This window comes from Gadus macrocephalus, chromosome 17 (assembly GCF_031168955.1).
Source record: "Gadus macrocephalus chromosome 17, ASM3116895v1".
In the NCBI taxonomy this organism is placed as follows: domain Eukaryota; kingdom Metazoa; phylum Chordata; class Actinopteri; order Gadiformes; family Gadidae; genus Gadus; species Gadus macrocephalus.
The window spans coordinates 5996801-6017794 of record NC_082398.1 but is presented as its reverse complement, the minus strand read 5'-3'; the positions used below and the strand labels follow the sequence as shown (position 1 = coordinate 6017794).

The following is a 20994-nucleotide window of genomic DNA, read 5'->3' as shown; positions in this document are numbered from 1 at the left end:
AGTGCGAACTGTGTTCTGTGTTGTCCATTGTTGGTAAAACTCTTGACTGGCGGCAGACTTTTCAGAATTATGGTCCATGCAGAGGACGCTTGGTGATGACGTGTTACGACGTGATGACGTATGTACAAGAGCCTACCGTGGCCAGGCCACAGTTGCGACCGTCTATGGTTGCGGTTGCGACGGCCAGATGGCCTAATGTACAGGATGAAACACAATCGAAACCTTGTATAATTGATACGTTTATTCGGAATCAGGCAAGATTTCAACAGCTATTTATTCCGGCTAGAACCAATAACACCAGACAGAATCCTGAAAAAAAGTAAAATGCCATCAAATCAATTCGGGGGGGGGACAAAATAAAAATAACGGAAGCAACAAAAATACACTCACTGCACACCGCTACATTTACGTGGAAAACATTCAAGACTTCCGCGTTGTTCAAGTCGTTCAGGGTGCATAGCAGTAGACTGCTGCATCTAGTCCCCTGGTCGGAAGGAACCAGCTGAACTACAATTGGGGCTAGGGATTGCTTAAAGCAGGGGTCACCATCACAGTGCCCGCAAGGACTATATGAGGGGCCCGCAGGCCTGTTCTGAAAATAGCACAACTCATTCAACAACTCTTTCCCACCTTTAAGTCATTGTTGATAATTATTGTGAGAAATCATTAACATGATCAGTTTCTTCACATAGATGAGTATCATTAATCAATATTAATAGATAACTAAGGCAAACTGAGCAAATGTTATTTCAGAAAGGTGTATCAAACTGGGTGCCCTTCGTATGACTCAGTACCCATGAAGTAGCTCACAGGTTCAAAAAGGTTGGTGACCCCTGGCTTAAAGCAATCGTAAAATCAGGGGGAAAAAAAATACACAAACCAGAACCTGGAATATTTAAGAAGCCATACGAGGAGTTACAAAAATGTTCAGCTCTGCGGGTCGGCCGAGGACTGAAGAACTGGCGCCGCGCACATCATATTTTGCTACAAAAATATTAATCTCATTTGCGTCAAACCAAAAGAATGAAACCGTCACAAATTTAAGTCATGTCTGCTTAATGCAGCCCGGTGGGTTTATTTGAACACTCATGCAAAAACTGTAATTAAACCAGGTCTCAAACTTAAGTAGCTCTGGCTAAATGGAAGTTGAAACCACAACATCCCTACCAGCAAATTAAAGTAAAGAGCTACCTCAGGCCTTGTGGTTCACGAGCAGAATGAGAAAAAGACAAACTCTAGAGCCAAATTGAAAAAACGGGTCAATTGCACAACGTACATTTTGCACCAGAAACATTTTTGTATGGAAACAGACATTTCTTCGTGGCTGAAAAAAAAAAAAAAAAAACAGGATACAAACTTTTAAAAACAGGAAATAATTAAATTACGCAAATTTACACCTCCGTCTTTTTTCATCGTTTCCGATATACCGTCACAACGCCAAGGACCAATAAAAAAATAAAGCACAGGTTTTTCACTTTTGAGTGGAAGTACGGATGAACACGGAGAATCTCTCATCAGTCTGTTGATAATGTGTTGATGGCCGTCTGGTGATGGTGGTGATGATGGTGGTGGTGGTGGTGGGGGGGTTCTTAAACAAATTTTGGATGGAGGCCTCTCCTGTGGGTGTGAGAGGGTTAATTCGGGGGTGGAGGGGGTGGCGCTGGAGGCATGCCGAAGGGGGGCATGCCTGGGACCCCCATCCCCATCATGGTGACAAAGTTGGAGGGGTCCATGGGCGGTGGGGGAGGGGGCGGCGCGTACATCATGCCGCTGGAGCCGGGCGGAGGCGGCGGGGGGGGAGGCGGCGCGCCCGGGGGCAGCGGCGGCTGGACGCCCGGCGGAGGCGGGACCATGGACGGGTTGGTCATGGGCGGCGGAGGCTGGGGGCCGGCGGCGGCCGACTGCTGGGGCTGCTGCCAGGGGGGCAGGGAGCCGCTGGCCGCGCTGGAGGTGGTGGTCGTATCTGTTGGAGAGGTGGGGGGGGGGGCTTAAGGTTAGAGTGGGATCGGCTGGCACAAGCCGTTTGGGAAACGGGCCTCTTCTGACATCACAGGTGGACACGCCCACCCGTGATGTCAGAAGAGGCCCGTTCTGGGTACCCTGGATGGATGGGTGGATTCAGTCTACCAGCCTACCCGGCGTACTGGAGCACATGTTGCCCATCTATCCGTCACATGTCTAGGTGGACGCGCCACACTTGTGATGTCAGAAGACGCATACTTTGAACGTGACATCTTGACGTCATCGTCCCTGATTCCACTCGTTTTAGTCCCGTTACTGTACAGTGTGCGGCCCATTGTGCCCCACCGCAACGACCTCAGCAGCAGGCCCCCGCTTCATTACAGACAATGCTAGTCTAGACGACGCCTGTTACACAACTCTGTACCATTTCCGATCAACACCCAAACCCAACCCGTAATATCAATCCACCAGCTTCCAATATTTAGATTGAATTTGGACCGCTGGGGTTGAACCAAAGAGAAACATTGTTAGAACTAAAAAAAGAAACAAATGCGACCCATGAACAAAAGCTCAGACTTGGGTCTTGGCCTCTAAGCCTACTTGGTGTGCAGGTCATGCAGGCAGGCTTACTCTGTTGCCATGGCAGGGACGCACTGGACGCCATGCTGCTGGTTGGCGGGGGAGGCGGGGCCTGCTGTTGCCACGGTGGCAGGGGTCCAGAGGGCGGTGGGGGGGGCTGGTTGCTCGGAGGTGGGGGAGGTGGGGGCATCATGCCCATGGGAGGGGGCAACAGACCTACAGGGGGAGGGGGGAGAAAGATTGAGGTTACCATGGGATGGTTTCTATTGGGCAGCTGCACACGGCAAGTTGGTATCAAAACTAATGAAGAACCAAGATGGGAGACATTTGCATATCTAATTATATAAAAACTAGGCATTTAGGAAATGGTATTCAAATCAAATGGTGCAATTTGAATGTCCCAACTTGCAATGTATTCCCATTTAAAAAACGAAAAGTGCAATAAGACATTCTGTCCATTGAAGGCGCCGGGCTGAATTCTAACCAACAGAACAAAGAGGGTGACTGAATGAATGAATGCAGAGGTGGGGGGGGGCTTACCCATGTGGTGTCCGTGACCCTGGCCCATGGGGGGCGGCGGGGGCTGCATCCATGGGGGCGGGATGCCGTTGGGGTTGTGCGACATGGGGGGTCCTCCCATGTTGGACATGGGCGGCGGGTAGCCGTGGTGCCCGCCGTGCCCTAGTGAATGGCCGCCACCGTGGCCCCCGCCGTGACCGCCTCCGTGGCCCCCGCCGTGGTTCCCGCCGTGGTTCCCGCCGTGGTTCCCGCCGTGGTTCCCACCGTGGTTCCCACCGTGGCCCCCACCGTGGCCCCCACCGTGGCCCCCGTGTCCACCACCATGGCCTCCTCCGTGGCCCCCGCCGTGCCCTCCTCCATGCATGCCGCCGTGGTAGTTCCGGCTCTCAGAGGGACCAGAGTTCATCCACGGAGGACGGTTCTGTCAAAGCAAGGCCGACACACAACGTGGTTAGGACATCAGAACCCATCACACGATGCATCAGCCTATGGCGGGTGGGGTGGGGTTAAGATCACTGTTACCATTAATCAGCAAGGTTGGCAGTGATGACGTCTCTTAGGCCCAATCCCATTTCTACCCCTTACCCTTACCCCTCGCTTTGAAGGGGTAAGGGGTAGAAATGGGATTGGGCCTTACTCTCGTTCTGATAGGTCTTTCAGCTATGTTAAATAGCCACGCTTTAAACAAGTAGCACCTTCGTCTCTTTCCCCAACTCGACTGAGATTCTGTTTCTCGAGTGGTGATCTACGCTGGATATCAAGAGGTTTAGGTGTTAAAGTATTCTACCTTCAGAATCTTTAATTAAAGGATTTAAATCTGATAGTATGCACCAAGGACAGCCCTTCTGTCCAATAAAACAGGTCACGGACATTTGTCCATATTTTTTTTATGGCACATAAATGGCCCCTCTGTCACACTTAGCAGTGATCGGTGCATTCTACTCGTCCCCCCCCCCAGACCGACAGAGACAAGCAGGCGGTAGACGCCTCCAACAGTGTTGGCTCCCTAGGGAGGCCTCCTTAAAGCCCACAGCCTTAGCAACGGTCTCCCGACATAGAGCCTCTGGATCAGGGGCGGGAGCAGCTTGGCAGCGGACCGACCTGCTGCGAGTTGTTGGAGTTGTTGGAGCGGTTGCCGCCCCCTTGGTGCGAGTGTCCCCCGCCGGACGACGGCACGGGCGCCTCTCCCAGCTCCGCCATGAGGGACAGGTACTCCTTGTCCATGCGGGCCTTGTCCTGGGCCGACTGAGGGGGCTCTCCGGGCGTGGCCCTCTGGGCGGTGAACGAGCTGGAGGGGGAGGAAGCGCATAGTCAGGACGGGGGAGTCTCGGCGCCACATGACACTCGCTCATGTTTGGGTAGGTCGCTCCATTCATGCTGACGGGGAGCACGATGGAATGAAGCCTTTGGGCTTCACTGTGTCATCCCCGACTGTTGATGTATTTAAATGGATGACACAGAGTGCTGTTCATTAGGGCTGGGTAAGAATATCGACTCATCAATGCACTGCATATTATTTGTTCTCGATTCAATTTCGATCCAGAATTTCTTTGAAATCGATTATTTCCATTAAAGAAATAAAATAAAATAAAGAAGCATACTCAGTCATTGTAAACTAGAAGCGAGCATGCCTAAATGCACATGCCCTTTTACATTTGTCCATGTTATGATTATTACTTTTATGCTGCAAGTTTAGCCCAGGAACAATACTATACAATGGTGTATTCCCTTTTTGCTAGTTAAAGCACAATGAAACGGTTAATTCCTTTTGAAATGGTTAATTCTAAATAATATTTAGGTCTTTTTGTCATCTGCACTTATTATTGAATCGATATCGAAGCATTTGGATCAATATCGAATCGAAATCGAATCGATTCAAGACCTAAATGATCCAATTGAATTGTGAGGTACCTGGCAATACCCAGCCCTACTGTTCATATTTTACATCAAAATGGTCAAATCAAAATCAATCAAACTCTAGCTAGCCGTTCCTGCGGAGCGCCTCGGTACCTGGTGTACTTGCAGTCCGACGAGATGTGCCCCGCGCCGCCACACTTGGTACAGAGCGTGGTGTTGGTGATGCTGCGCGGCTCAGAGTTCTGCCATGGACGCAGGATCCTGCGAGAGCGGACCAAACAGAAGCACTTCAGACCCCAAACATTGCACCACAGTGTTACAGAAAGACAGACGTCTTTGAAAACTAATCAAAACGATAGTTACGTTATCAAAACTCTAGTTCCATTTCACGTAGGCTTTGCCTTATCCTGTGCGCGTGCTCGCGCACAGGACGTCCCGTAAGCCCATAAGGCGAAGCCTACGTGAAACGGAACCACCGGTAAGAAACACCATGGCTAACCTGTTGTCGTCCTCTCGCAGCGTGCCGTTGAGCCGGGCCAGCTCGCGGAGCTGCATCTTCCTCAGGTCGTTCTGGTCCTCTGGCGTCTCGATGCCCTGCTTCAGGATGTTGCGGATCTACCACGGAAAAACCACGCTGTTAGACCTCACCGCAGCAGCCCGCCTCGACTGCGTGCACACACACCGCCCAGGGGCAGGCACTGGCGCGTCATAGACACCGTAGCACTGCATTCATCGTTAAAGAGTCCCGCAGAGAACCAAAAGCATCACCCAATCCTTAATAAATGACCCAGACATTTTTAGACAATACTTGGACCGTTTTCTAGGTATTTAAAGAAGGTATGGTTTCTTTACAAAAGACGCCTATAGATCAGACGTTTATAGCTAAGAAACTCCTTCAAAATAACTAGCGAATGGCTCAAGTATGGACCATTATCTAATCATTTAAAGAAGGTATGGTTTCCTTACAACAGACGCCTTTCGAATTCGAAAAGAGGTCTGTGGTAAAGAAACCATGCATACTTTAAATAACTAGCAAATGGTCCAAGTCTGGACCATTTGCTAGTTATTCAAAGAAGGTACGATTTCTTTAAAACAGACGCCTATAGTATTGCATGCACCTCGCCCCAATGCCCGCCACAGGGATGGTGCAGAACTCACTTGCTCCACGGCCTTCTTGACGTTCTCCATGGTGTTGGCTGTGACCAGGGCGTGCAACGGCTCGTCCTCCCCGGGCAGCATCTGCCCGTCCTTGCGGCCCACCTTGCCCTCCTTCACGGAGCCCTTGCCGCGGATCATGATCTTGGCGCAGCACTCCTTCTCGATGTTCTTCAGGGTGTTACCACTGAACACATAAACAAAGGAGAGGGGGGGGGGGGAAGGAGGCTTAACGTTAGGCGACTAAAGATACGGTGAAAAACGGTAGGAAAAATAATGTTTAATTATGGTCACCCTGCTCATGGGAAACAAGCGCAGAGCCCTAATGATGCAACTTACCGAGGTCCAATCAACAGCCCCACAAAGTTGATCTCAGGGTATTCATCCTGGGGGATCATGACTTTGTCGTTGACTCTGGTCGCCGGGGGTCTGGGGACAGAGAACACAACGGTATGATGCAGGAGGACGTCTTACAGTTAGAAAAAGCTCAACAATAATGGAACTACCGGTTAGTCTTCTAACATCTTAAGAGAGTGAACAAGCATCAACATTCATATTTTTTCTCAACGGAATGCATGGGGTGGTATCCTTCAGCTGGCCAACTTGCGCCGAGTTTTTAGCAGTTCTCTGGTCAAGTGTGGAGAACCGTAATCAATCCAATAACTGTTCCGCACACAGAAGCTCCTCAGAAAGCAAACTCCAACCATTTTAACACTTGACGCTTAGCTTGTAGCACATCCACTCCCATAACACAAACAACATGTCGACAAGGGGCAGGGGCGGCCGGCTGCGTACTTGTAGTCCGCGGGGGGCTTGAACTCTGGGTTGAGGCCGACCATCTCCGTGATGAGCGAGTGGCGCTCCTCCTCCAGCTTCTTGCGGGTGCGGTACTCGCGCGTGTTCAGCCTCTTGCCCTCGCTGTTGTAGATGGGCTCGGGAGAGGGGGACCTGCGCGGTCAGAAACAGACAGGAGGGCGGTCGTCAGTGCCTCGCCGCACCACGGTGCACAGACAACCAAAGCTTCCCTGATCCTGTCTGACTCCACTAGGACGTGGTTCACACGGTGACGTAAAACACGCTAGGCTATTTGGAATGAGAGAATGCCACTTGATCGTCGTCAATATAATAACGATTCAGAGTCGGTACTTAAAGAGCTTGAGGGTTGGAAGTACTCAGAGAGGGGGGAAAAAAACAAAAATCGATCCTGAAATAGGGCGACTTGGAGAAACACATGCCAATGTAAAGGAATGAGAAATCAAATTATATGGGAATTCTGACCTAACATGTTATGAGCCAAAGAGCTCAATTACATCACAGTTTCAGTTCAGAATTAGGGCAGCCTGGGCTGCATGGTGGTGATTAAACCAAGGTGCCTGGAAGGACATCCACCACAAAAATAAATCCAAAAAAAAAAACGGCCACAAGTTAACCTGCATACAGGGTTGTTGGCCTAATGGATGAATAGTCGGTGGTAAATAAATAAAAAGGGTTATAAAAAAAAGGGCGGATCCTAAAGCAGAAACGCTGGCTCTGAGCGTTGCCGGGTGTTGTCGTGGTGGGAAGAGGTCCGTACCTCCCCGGGGATGCTGAGAACCTGTGTGGTAGCGGTCGTTAAGGAGACCCTGTGCTTGAGAAAGGGTTAGCTTGACGTGGGGGTAATTTGGGTTAGAGAAAAGGAATTAAGATTAGATGGTCACCTTTTCCTAAAGACCTCCCCTTAGGAGAGACACGTGTGTGACCACTTGGACGTCCAAGAGGAAGAGCGGAAATTATAAAGTCAAATAAAAAGTTTTTTTTTTTTTTTTTTTTTTTTTTTTTTAGTTAGAAAGAACTTCCAACGGTGACAACCTGAAACACCCTTGGTTTGTTTCATGTTAGAGTGGGGGAGTCGTTTATGAATGTCCTGGAATAAAGTGGGTTGTTTTGGTTGCTGTGGAGATATCCGATTAACAGTAGTGTAAGAAATCTCTGTACCAGGAAACATGACTAGCTCAAAAGAGGCCAATCTCACACAGTCTTGAAAGCAATGGCATTTCCTGCAAGGATAGACAGTTGAGTCTATATGTTAGACGATAATAATCAAAAGGCATAACTGCCCAACCCTCAGAAATTCTGACAGTACCTCAAATAATTATTAACCTAACTCTACATTCCACATCACATTCGATATAACCTTTTAAAATCTCATACTGACCCACACCGGCTTTAGATATGAAAAACATTTCCCCGCCAGTAGTTATACCTTACATTAACCCATTAAACTAATCACAAGCAACAATCCATCAGATCAGACATCAATAAATAAGGTCTGAAAGTGAAAAGTAGGACTGCCTGACTTCCTGGTATGTATATGTCAATTATACTATTTAGATATATGCCTCCGTTTCAAATTAATACTGCACTACATTAATCTAGGTTAACATATTCAAGATTTTTTGTAATATCCTACCTTTGCTCTTCTTGCAATTGGCAAGAGTATAAACAAGAGTAATCAGAAATCAAAATACTATTATATAGAAAATTCTAAATATTCTAGCACTTTTCATCAAAGACACATCTACCTAAGTGATCAAAAGGTCACGTTTCTGTCGCTGGTAAGCTAAGACACACATCTTGTTTTTTCGTCGAGAAAGAAAAAACATCAAGAAGGTAGAGAAAGTGTTACTGTTGGTGGGTTTAAATCTTTTGCCGACCTGTCCTCAGGGTTAACAGGAATTCCCAGGTCTCCTGTACGCAGTTTACGAGTCAGGTCTTCGATCTGCAGTTGGACTGTAAGTGTTCAGGTTAGGAAAGAAAAAAAAAACACACAAGGATGGAGAGAAATTTGGTTATCAACAACAACATCAGGGCAGACGGCACGCTTCAGAATTGCGCCGTCTCGTTTTCAACCGAGATATAAGCACGATTGCAGCCATTGATAAATCACTTCAGATTAAGATTAGGTAAAAAAAAAAACACAACCCCTTATAATCAAAAACAGATTTATAGAGCAGGGAAACCTTACCAAACTCTGGGGAAAGGAGAACATCGAATTAACAAATACAGTTATTAACAGCCCTCTACATATCTCCAGATATCCCAACAAGTTTGTATCGTGTAAATAGATAATCCCCAAATTCTCCAAAAGGGAGAAAACATTTAGCAACATAATTTCAGTGAATGACCCAACCACGGTTCCAAGAAATACCAGCCAACTTGATTGGTTCTGATCCAGCCAAAAGATAGTACCTATTCTGAACACTTTAACATGGCGCAGGCATTTAAAGGAACCGTGTGTTCTAGGCCTTATTAGTATTAATGATCATACAAGAAAGACAACAGTGCCCGGGGTCAGCAGTTTCACAGCACATATAAGGGTGGGAGGTGAGGGGATTATAGCTTTTGCATTCAAGAAGATAAAGAATCATGAATACCACAACCCCATTATGCATCCAGTTTAAGACTTAATTCTTGCAAAAGTATATTGTCAATGCAATTAATGTAATTATTAATACAGTCTGTGTATTGCAAATAATCATTTCAAAGCCCCCTTCTCAAGAATGAAGAGGTTCTACTTAATGAGCAAAGGAACATGTGACAACCAAAAGGTAGGCACAAATTAACACTTACACCAAGGAGACCAACCATTAACAATGAGTGGGGCACATCAATAACAGTATCAGTTATTGACAGTTAATTTGCTCCAGTATACAGGTGTCACAGTGCTGCTGAAAGGCATCAGTGCAGAAAAGTGTGTTTTCCAAGTATGGGACTGTCTAAAATCCCATAACTGTGGATAAGATCTGTGTTTTGAACCATGGGGTTTACATTATAACATTCAAGTCTCTTTCTTTAAATTTGTTGTCATCTTGCCATTGAACAGCACTGCAGACACTTGGAAAAACTAAGCATGTCAGGAAATATCCCAAACCCCCATGCAAGGGAATGAAACTGGTGATGTAGAGGGGAACAGGCATGACAGTGACACCTGTAGGTTTCAAAATATTTAGCAGTTGGCGTCTTAGTCATCTTCTTGATAATGAATGCACAACGGTATGCAAACCCGAAAGCAAAAAACAATGCCTAATTAGAAACTACACACCATAAAAACACATTCAAAACAGTTATTTGGGCCCACGTATTTACGTGGAGATCAGACTCATTGGTCCGTTAATTTCATTGATATTGGACATCAAACATGAACAATAAAAAACTGAAGCACATCTTGGACCATATCTAATGATAAAGAGCCAAGAATGTACACAATTTAACTCAAAGATTTAAGTAGCTGCAAAACACGTTCATGCTTTCCAATTTACCTATATATGCTCTCTCCTGATCTCGGGTCAGTCCGGGAGGAATGACCGTGGGCATGCCGGGGATAATGGTCTTCTGGTCGGGCGTCTCACAACTCCACCGACTCCTCTTCCTCGACTTCTTCTGGCCTAAATCTGTAAGGAAAACACATGCTGAAGTGCATTGAATACACCTCAAACTAACCTACCAAGTAAACAAATATATAGGCATCTCCTGTATTATATCCACACCACCTACCATACAGGTCGTACAAGGCCATAGGCTCATAATGGGCCTGTAATCCACGCCATTTAGCAACCCGCTAACTAGCTAGCTAATGGGGCGCCTGCTTAAACAGGGCTATACAACAACTAGCTACGGTTAGCATCCAGTGCAACGGCGTTAATTACCTGCTTTTGACATTGCCACGGCCACGGGAGATAGCTGCTGCGGTGGAACGGGGAATGTTGCCACCGTATTGAACTGAATTGGTGCGGGAAAGCTGACAGTGGGCATTGGCGGCTGGAAAGTCTGCGGCGCTGGAAAGGCTGCGGGCGGCCCCGGAGTCGGCATGAGTCCATTTCCAGCTCCAGGCCCGGACTCAAATCCTCGTTTAGCGCCAATACTAGGATGCAGCTTCCCCAAAGGGGTCGCGTTTGCTCCTGTGGCCATTTCCTTATATTCACAAAGCCGTTTGAGGTAACTCGATAACGTGTAAACAGGTCTAAAAGTATAAAGATGTTATAAATTAAAAAAAATGCCGTCTGGAGACTCCTTTGCTACGGTGTCGTTTCCTTGATGTACGCTACCGTCAAAATGGCGCACGGCTCAAATCAACAAAGATTGATTCAATGCATTGGGACGATCTTCCATTGGTCTAGACAAGCCCCACCTATCATGGCGAATGATCTCCTGTTGGCTTAAATTGTCGCCTACTCGGCTTCCTCGTTCGCATACAGTGTCGCTTACCTCAAACCCAACCCCGTCTTTCAACAGTCAATCATTCCACAGACCTATGGCAAGCCGAATTGTCATTTATTAACTAAATTTGACTATCAGGAATTAACATTGTAGATATCAACAACTTCTTTCTGACCAGTCGTAATTATATTTTGAATAGTTGGAATTTTCATTCAAGAGATCTGTAACGTCATTTTGCCTAGTCAAAACTCAAATTCAAGATATCTGTAATTAGATTTTGACTAGGCGGAATGAAAGTTACAGATATCTACAATTTTAGATATCTCTAATCAAAATTCCTTACAAGATATCTATAACTTGATAATAGATATCTACAATTAAATTATGACTATCCCTAACTCCAGTTTGAGATATCTACAACGTCATTTTGACTAGTCGTAACTCCAGTCAGAGATATCTACAACCTCATTTCGTCTAGTCAAAACTTAATTTAAGATATCTGAAAAGGGACATAGATATCTTGAATTTAGGTGAGTTAAAGATATCTTGAACTGGAATTATGACTAGTCAGAATCAAATTGTAGATATCTCAAACTGGAATTACAGATATCTACAATTCAGTTGCAGATATCCGTAATTCACAAAGTGGATATCCGCAACTGAATTGTAGAAATCTGCAATGAGAAACCCCATAGACATGAATGGCGAAAATTACGTAATTTCTCCTAGGTGGAAAGTCTTTGTGGATATCTGAAATGACAATTGTGGATAGGAGGAATTTAGTTGCGGATATCCGAAATGTTAGTTTTGACTAGGCGAACCTGAATTGTAGATATCTGCAACAAATATCCAGTCTAGCGAATTTATGTCAAATCGGCTTGCCATACTGACCAGCTATTTAATAATATGACTTAAGAAAATCTATACAGCACCTTATGCTTTGTTACGCACTTCTATGTCAACGTACGTGTTGTGCATCTGCATAATTTCGATTTTGACTATGTTCACCAATGTTAATGTACTGCATTTAAATGCGTCGGATAATCTGTGGTTCTAAAAAAATATCGGCCAGTTGTACATTCTGACCAAATTCTTTTTGGGGTTCCTGCAGCAAGGATCCCTCGTGATACCGTCCAGATCTCGCGAGTTATATTCTATTTCGCTACGTATTCTCATACGAATGACGAAACGTGAGTATCAAGACATCAACAGTCATCAATAAAATACAGAGTCAGAGGGAAAAATAATTTATTCTACTATCCTTAAAAAAAAGAGTTTAACACAAGGATCAGCTCAGGTTTCACATATTTATATTAAACAAACGTCACGCAACAATTTTTTGCTTTTAACAAACAAAATTAGGTCACTTATTCAGCCCCTGATTCAGTTTGGGGTTTTGCTTCACAAACACAAATTCTTACTCTGTATAACCTCTCAAAGGGGCAGATAAACAGCACAAAACAAATGGTCACAGGTTAAAAAGCTACAGAGTAAACCATGATTCAAATGTGTAGCAGGTCACCTTCAAAACATGCTTCTACATGGATTCTTATTTTTTAGTGTTATCCAACGAGTATATATGTACAAGTTTAGCTTCACTGAGAAAAACACAATGTATTACACTAAAAAAGTAACATGTCATTCAAAAATGGTATCATAAGAAAGACGGAGTAATGCAAATGAGTAGTCGTCCCACATGTTGGGACATCACCTGCAAAGACTCAGAGCATACCACAACAGACAGCTACGAGTCAATCATATGAAGCTTATATGCAGTATTTCAATGTGGCTTTCCTCATTGATAACCCAGCTTATGTGAACAGTCAACTCTCATACTTACTCCTGTGTTTCATGGGCTACATTAAGAACTAAATGCCGGTGGCCCCGTTAGCAAAGTCGCATCGCTAGTAGGCATAGCGCGCCCGCTCAGCATAGGTATCCCGCGAGAGGTCAAAGGGCGTGCTTCTCGGGAGGGAGGCCATCGAGGCGGCCCGCGAATGCTCAAAGCCGTACCTCTCGGGCTCGGGGGGCACTTTCCGAATGGGACTTCGGTCACGGGCGTAGTATGAGGTGACCGGGGCCGCCGCAGCAGGGAGGGGAGGGCACTCGTAGGGGTCGATGCTCGAGCGTGGCACACGTTCCCGCGCTATAGCGGCGGAAGGAGGCGGAGGGGGGGATGGCGCCGCCAAGGGGACCTCGTAATAGCCGGCTCCGTATGGGTGAGCCCTGTACTTCTCGTAGAAGTCCATGACACCGTACGGGTCCCTTTCGTCGCTAGGGGGCTGCCGCGCCGGGTAGCCAGGCACCGCGCTATAGAGTGAGCCGCCGCCGCCGCCGCCGCCCGCGTAAGCTGCTCCGCTGCCGTACATCCGAGCCATGCTATGATCCGCTGCGGCGCTATAGCTGTAACCCGGGGGCACCCCGTAACTCACAGCGCTCTCGAAGCCCCTGCCGTACCCCGCCACGCCACCGCCAGGACTGGAATACCGGGAATAATCATGTACAGGAGCATAGCCGCCAGCGAAATCCTGACCACCGCCGAAGCCCGGATGGTAACCGCAGCCGCCGCCGCCGCCGCCGCCGCCGCCACGCCCAACAAACCCAGCAGCACTGTATCCGTCGGACTGTGGCTCTGAGCCATTTTCTGGGTAACCGTTTTGATCTAGAGGGCACTCTTTGGACCAGTGGCCTTCCTGCCCGCAACGATAACAACCCGATCTCTCTCCCATTCCCGGCGCGGTGCGCAGGCGGCTAGTGGAAAGCTTCACACTCATCAGTTTGCCTTGAAAAGAAAAGACGCAGGGAGAATTATGCCTTAAACAGATCCTGTTATTCCAATCCGTTTACTTGCATGTTGAAATCTTGCACACAATAAATTAGGCATCTACAATAAAAGTATCCTGCCATCTAAAAGGTGGCCTGTTACATGCATTATGGCTATATCAGGTAGGGAGTACATGCCGTAGAGCAAGGGTCAAACTCTGACTTGATTGATTTAGGATCAACGGCTGATATATTATCACAATTCAAATTACCTCCAAACCATAGTATCCCAATGAAAGGATTGCACCTTGCGCCATGATTGCCAAGGCATGTGTCAAGATTGCTGTTACTTCCGTACATAACTAACTAGGCCAGATGGCCTCCTTCATGGTTTGAATACCTCTGCGGAGTACCAAGCAACAAATTCCCAAGGCTTCCCATCTGAATGCCACAACAATCTTCCGCTACTTACCTGTGCCTGATCCTTAACTTCACCGTCAAGTCAGAGGACATACTCACTCCTGCAGGTGTTCCTCGAACTAAAACACTTATATTTTAACTGAAGCTGCATTGACCATATTTCTTATCACAGCTGCACAATCTTCATTAATACTATTGTGCCTGCACAATACGATTTTCTGAGTAGTTTTAGAAGTTATGTTCAAGTATTAAAGGGAATCTCATCACTTTGGTGCAAGCCTGCCGTAGCAACAATAACATTCCATACCCTGATCTAGCCTCCTTCTAGTAAGCAAGTTGAATGCTTTGGGCCGGTTTCCCATGCTGTCAGATATGTGTTGCATTAGAAATAACCTAATGATCAAATGAAGACATTGATATACCCCATCTATAAAAGACTATGCATCATAGTTTAAGAGAAACTAAAGTGGTTGCCATGATCGAGTTGCATTGAACCTCGCTGAAAAGGTCACGGCAATATTTAACTATGTGACCCTCGACTGTGTATGTCGGACATGCCAAATGAAGGATCCTAGCAGCGTCCCCCCCCCAGAGTTCACCTTTGAAGGCAGTGTTGTCTAATTTATTGATGGCCTCCAACGCATCATCCATTCTCTCCATGTGAACAAAGGCATAGTCCTTCACTATGTCACACTCCAACACAGCGCCATATTCCTCAAACCTGGCCCGTAACTCTTGGTTGGTGCAGGCAATGTTACCGACGTGTAGCTTCGTTGAAGCTTTGGATTTGCCGCGGCTCAATTCTACATTCATGGGCTGGCCATTCAGCTCATAGTGGTGGAGGTTACGAATGGCCTCCTCCGCCTCCGACTTGTCATCCATGTGGACAAAGCCAAAGTTCTTGACAATGTCACACTCTGCAATCTTGCCATACTGGGAGAACAGAGAGCGTAGGTCATCGGTGGTCGTCTCCGCAGCTAAATTCCCAATGAATATTTTCACCATTGTGCACTTTCACTGCAGAAAAACAAACATTGGGGAAAATGAATTCAAAAATCTGGGGACATTTATAGCACTACAACATTGATAGTTTGGCAGGTTTACATGAATAATCCATTTGTATGCACACTGAAGTCTACTTTGGTCTAAATTAAAAGGTTTAGTGGAGGTAATAACAAAGGAAGGGCGAAATTGCTCCTGTAGAGCACACTGCAGAATGTGCATAGGTGTTGCCCATCACTTTCTTACAATTACAAAACGATCTGTGATGAGGATCAATGATCGTGGTTTAGTCAAAGCTACTGCATTGAGTATACTTAAACTATACACATCATGCCAACATATAATAACGCGCTGGCCAGCAAAGGCCAAACCCAAAATAGTACGTCGCAAGATATTTCAAAGCGCAAGCAGCTATACAATTGGAGCACCCATGCCACATGTATCTCTTCGTTGAGGAAAATAATAAGCTAGCAGTAACAAATGGGATTTCTTGAGGCAAACCAAAATCAAGCACGAATCGGCATTGTTGTATTTCTGTACAGTACATACCGTGCAAAGCAGGAGTCAATGTCAGGACCACCCGTGAGGATATGTGGATGTGTGTTCTCAACGTTTTAGTATGGCTGGCTAGGCTAATGCTGCGTTGAAGTCAACTGGGAGGTTTCTTGAATTTCTCTCCTCTTCGGGGCGTTTCATCAACGCATCAATAAAACAGTGCTTTGTTTAATAAAAAAGTTCACCACAGGGTAAATGATGTTCTTAAACTTGAACCACAATTGAGATGGTTCGTATAGTGTTAATCAGTCAAGTAAGGGTATGGATCTGGGCTCCGATGTGATTGCAATTTAAGGTGTAAAGATCGCAATTAATGTCTTGCAGGGAAGCATATCCTCTCATCTCCCTCTTTAAGTTATTATCCCTACCATTATCGTCGTACAATTTAAGAAGTAGACGGAGCTTTGGACACTCTCAGTTGACCTTCCACTTGTCTTGAACGCCTTCTCACCTGTCCAGCATGTTCCGTGGATGGAAGGACCGGGGCAGGTATTGGTGGGCGGATCAAGTAATCAATAGAAATCTGAGGCTACCGAAAAATAGTTTTTGAATCATGACCACAGTGACCATATATATATAATCTATGCAGTTTCGAAAAGTCTTTTGACACCTGGGCTGCTGTGGGGTTAAATTACCAGGTTTTATGGTTTAAAAAAATAAATAAAATCTTTATTATATTGGGTTAACGGTTTCAACTGCTGTCTAATGTGATGGCATAACAAATGATGGCAACAGATGGCTTTTTTTTTTTTTTACAGAGAACTAGTCTATACTGGTTTCATCCCTAAACCAATGAAGAAAGGTTCTTTATGTGAACTTTAACATGAAATAATTTAATCAGTAGCCTTCATATTTATTAATCTGCATACCCTTGAATATAAGAGATGTAATCGTCAAATAATAGGCTCCTTATGCAAGTATTAACAGCTTGTATTAGCTAATGTTAGCTAGTAGAGTGTCTAGGGTTCAAGTAAAAAGACTAAATGCAAAGTAAATGTAAAACTGCACACAGAACACAAATGGACTTCACAAACATCAGTGTGTCACCAAACTAACTTTGGTTTTATTAAAAACCATTTCAGACATATACTGTATGCTGCAACTCTTACAGCCGGTATGAAAAATACAAACTTTATTTCCACAGACTTGAAACTACTAACAAAGGCAACCCAAACAAAGTGTGCCTAACGACCAACAGCCCAAGCCCTGAGATCTACCCTACTCTCTTATTTACTGTTGATATTGCATGTTTAGTTAGCTATTCATGAACTTTATTGTATCATCAATTGTATGTCAATTTAATTTAATTTTTTGGCCACTTATGTGGCAATTTTTTGCCACATAAGTGTTCTACTATAACGTTAATCTGTGTGAATTTGTAAATAGAGCAATTAGTTGAGGACACAGTTGAAAATAGTCGAATAAAGCGTGCTCAATTAAGACAAATTTACCACTGACCAAGCAGCTTACGTTAGGCTGATGGTTACACAACCTCAAAAGTAACGTCTCCCCTGGAACAAAGGCTGGAAGGCTTTGTTTGGAAATAGATAACTTCTGGGATCATGACCCAAGTGCTGGTACAGTTGTTAGGCATAATTTCTGTGTATATAAGATTGAGTTTGTAGTACCATACAAACATTTGTTGACCCTAGATTGCTGGGGTGCTAGGAACTTGCTTAACAACATGTTCATGCAATGGGTTTTGTAAAAACAAATTAAAATATAGATATACGTTTGTAACGGCCACAAAAGGTGGGTTTCCACTCAGCTACCTATGATCACCCGGTCTCCCAATTCCAATGCTGATGATCCAAAGGCTGATAAAAGTAAAAATAAATCACCATTACTCTAATTTACCATTGCCAAAGTTATACAAAATACACATTCTTAATCAGTGTGCCTCACCTGAATAAGCAACATAGGTATATACATTTATATAAAAGGGAGACTTGACTAAAGAATTTAAACCAGCAAAACAAAGCCCGCAAAAATAACCAAAAAAAGGTTTATGTTTTAGTATCAATATTGAAATCCAGATTAAAACTGTAAAATATGTATTCTTATGTTAAGCTGTGGATCGCCCGATGATTGACAAGATTAATCTTCTGCGGGTATCGGAAAGACGGTCCTTGCTCAATCCCACCCACGGCGTGAGAATCCTTTGTTTTGGGGGGGGGGGGGGGGGGGGGGGGGGGGGGGGGGCGCGTCGCAAAGACCGATGGAATCATGCCACTCGGGGCGGCAAATGATGGCAAAGGAAAAGTCCCGCAGTTCACAAAAACACCTAAAAAGAAAACAACCGAGTTTTAGGCTTCAAGGTGCGCTGCACAGCCTGTAAGAAGTCAGAGCCTGGACACATCTTTCAGTCAAAAGCGGCTCTCGAAATCCAGACTCGTCCGCTACGTTTTCTTTAGTTTAGTTTATGTTTTAACATAAAAAGTCGCACTCTCGGAAATGTTACCGGCACATTCTCCTGCATTGCTCACCTTGGCGGCGCGGCGTTAGTACGGCGCGTAGCGCGGCGCGTGGTGCTCCTTGGCCCGAGCCACCGCGTACGAGGAGCTTCTGGAGGAGGACGAGGGGGACAGCCGAGAGCGTTCGTAGGCGTAGCTCGCCGAGGTGACCGGCACTCGGCGGATCGGGCTGCGGTCCCGCGAATAGTAGGCGGCGGCGGCGGCGGCGGCAGCGGCGGCGTACGAGGACGGCGGCAGCGGCCGACGCTCGTACGGATCTATGCTGGAGGAGATCCTTGAGAGGGAGGAAGAGGGGGGTGGGGGAGGGGGAAGGTAGGAGAGACGGCGGTCCTCGAAATAGCTGGAGCCGTACGGGGGACGGGCTCTGTATTTCTCATAGTAATCAACACTGCTGCTGTAGCGCTCACGGTCGTAGGCCGAGGGCCGCTCGGCGTAGGGGCCCGCCGCTGCCGCGGCGCTGGCGTACCGGCTGGCTAACTCAGACCCGTAACTACTCAGCCTACGAGGGGGTGGCGGGATGGCGCCCATGTAAGCACGGCTATACGCAGAGCTAGGCATGTACTCAGATCCCGGGGTCATCCCATAGCCACCCCTGCCATAACCCGGCGGGCCCCTGGGGAGGGGGGGGCGGCCACTGTGGCCCCGCATGTCGTCACTGTGGCTACCGTTCCGACCGTCGGGGCAATCTTTTGACCAGTGACCCTGTCTCCCGCAGACATAGCAGCCGGTTTGATCTCCCATTCCCGGAGCCGTGCGAAGCCGACTGGTGGACAGCTGTACGTTCATCAGCTTGCCTTGTGAGGAGAGAGAAGACACGCATGAGACCGTTGGGCTCCGACACGGAAAGCCTGTTACCGACTAGAAAAAGTAAAAAGGGGTTTAGTCAACTTCAACGACATAACAGAGCGGGCCCGAGAGAACACCCCGTTCAACGCATTCTACCACGGACTCTCGCCACCGGTTACAATGAGGACCGTACATTCACTGCAAAGCGGTTGTTACCCGTCACGTGAGCTTTTACCGGGGGGGAGGGTGGGATCAGAATCGAAATCAGAACCTAGAGATAGCAAAGAGATTACAGAAATGTCCCCTTCCCATGATTTCACCTTTAAAGGCTGTGTTGTCCAGCTTATCGATGGCTGCCATGGCATCCTCCATCCGCTCCATGTGCACAAAAGCATAGTCTTTGACTATGTCACACTCCACCACAGAGCCAAACTCCTCGAATTTGCCCTTTAGCTCCTCGTTGGTGGAGCCCTCTCCGAGGTTGCTCACATGGAGCTTGGTGGTGGACTTTGGTCGTCCTTTGCTCATCTCCACGTTCATGCGCTCGCCGTTTAGCTCGTAGTGGTGGAGGTTCCGAATGGCCTCCTCGACCTCGGTCATGTTGTTCATGTGCACAAAGCCAAAGTTTTTGACGATGTCACATTCTGTAATTTTGCCATACTGTGTAAACAGATCCCTTAGCTCCTCCACTGTGGTGCTGGAGGCAAGATTACCGACGAAGATTTTAACCATGGTTATATCCAAGTGGGCAAATCCTGCGGACCAATCAGATGAACAGGGTTAGTAAACAAACGTGCGACGGTTTTGTTTCAAGTCAGGTATGTTAGGTAAAAACATTGATGTTTTTACCTTACATACCTGACTTGGGGGATACTTTTTTGGTATAGTTTGCTTTATGCAACGACAATACTAATAAGAGTTGATGATATAACAGCAAACAAGTTATTACGTCATTAGACAATGTTGAGTAGTTGATAAAGTGAAACAATGAAAACAATTTTTAGATGAATAAAACAGTAACGGCACTGTCAAATGTGTCCCGCTGCCACCCATTCCACAAACAAAACATCCATTTTAATATTGACTTTAGCCCAGGCTATCGTAAGCGTCATCAACCAGGACGCTGTTGCAAATGTATTTTTGTATCCTTACAGCGTTGGAAACCTCTGTGCTTGCCCAAAGAAGCAGTTTAAATTTGTCAGCCAACAAGCTAATATATGCTAACTTAGCTAGCATTGGCGTTAGCTTTTACTTTCACATTAGTGACGAGTAACAGCCACCTCGCGGAGCCACACCTTTTTTATGAAGTCAAATTACGACATTGTACGCCGAGGTACCCAAATTGTATGTGATATTGGAAAATTAAAAGCAACGTTACCTGAGAAGCGAAATGGGCCTAATACCAATGAATGAAATATGAAATGGCGCCGATCGAGGGACCCCTGCTACGGATGTGACGTAGGTTAAGAAACGTTGAGGAATCAGTTCTCGGCCGCCAGAAACACATCTCACCGCGGCCGCATAACATGTAAACTGGCCGGGTTTCATCATCACACCCTTCTTAAAGTAAACAGAAGCATTTCGTAGTTTTGTGAGTCCAAGCATGAAGGTTAGACCTATGTATCGCATTTTCTCGGTTGTGTTCACGTTTCATCATAGTTTAGGACGTGATTAGTTAGATTCATATGTGTGGTTTCTAAATGTTACCTTGTTAGACAGTTCAGTC

The 20994-nt window shown here is 46.2% G+C and overlaps 3 protein-coding genes across 5 annotated transcripts; all 3 read right to left on the bottom strand.

Moving 5' to 3' along the window:
- Positions 1-223: 223 nt before the first annotated feature.
- sf1 (splicing factor 1) lies at positions 224-11186 on the bottom strand. Of its 2 annotated transcripts, XM_060035767.1 has the most exons (12): positions 10758-11186; positions 10371-10502; positions 8766-8841; positions 6868-7020; positions 6412-6501; positions 6076-6259; positions 5417-5532; positions 5071-5178; positions 4162-4348; positions 3082-3481; positions 2593-2757; positions 224-1963 (listed from the first exon to the last, which is right to left on the bottom strand). In XM_060035767.1, the coding sequence occupies exons 1-12, from the start codon at positions 11017-11019 to the stop codon at positions 1635-1637; spliced, it is 2202 nt and encodes a 733-aa protein (XP_059891750.1). In that variant the 5' UTR covers positions 11020-11186; the 3' UTR covers positions 224-1634. The 2 variants fall into 2 exon arrangements, with proteins under 2 accessions (XP_059891750.1, XP_059891751.1); XM_060035768.1 differs by lacking the exons at positions 8766-8841; positions 10758-11186 and having other exon boundaries at positions 10371-10505.
- Positions 11187-12499: 1313 nt separating this feature from the next.
- On the bottom strand, positions 12500-16534 carry rbm4.1 (RNA binding motif protein 4.1). The gene is made up of 3 exons (XM_060076945.1): positions 16003-16534; positions 15051-15468; positions 12500-14050 (listed from the first exon to the last, which is right to left on the bottom strand). Exons 2-3 carry the CDS (start codon positions 15454-15456, stop codon positions 13173-13175), a joined length of 1284 nt encoding a protein of 427 aa, XP_059932928.1. The 5' UTR covers positions 15457-15468; positions 16003-16534; the 3' UTR covers positions 12500-13172.
- A 509-nt stretch (positions 16535-17043) lies between these two features.
- rbm4.2 (RNA binding motif protein 4.2) lies at positions 17044-20805 on the bottom strand. 2 transcript variants are annotated; one of them, XM_060076948.1, is made up of 4 exons: positions 20647-20805; positions 19589-20023; positions 18495-19276; positions 17044-18292 (listed from the first exon to the last, which is right to left on the bottom strand). In XM_060076948.1, the coding sequence occupies exons 2-3, from the start codon at positions 19998-20000 to the stop codon at positions 18510-18512; spliced, it is 1179 nt and encodes a 392-aa protein (XP_059932931.1). In that variant the 5' UTR covers positions 20001-20023; positions 20647-20805; the 3' UTR covers positions 17044-18292; positions 18495-18509. The 2 variants fall into 2 exon arrangements, with proteins under 2 accessions (XP_059932931.1, XP_059932930.1); XM_060076947.1 differs by having other exon boundaries at positions 17044-19276.
- Between the last annotated feature and the right edge of the window lie 189 nt (positions 20806-20994).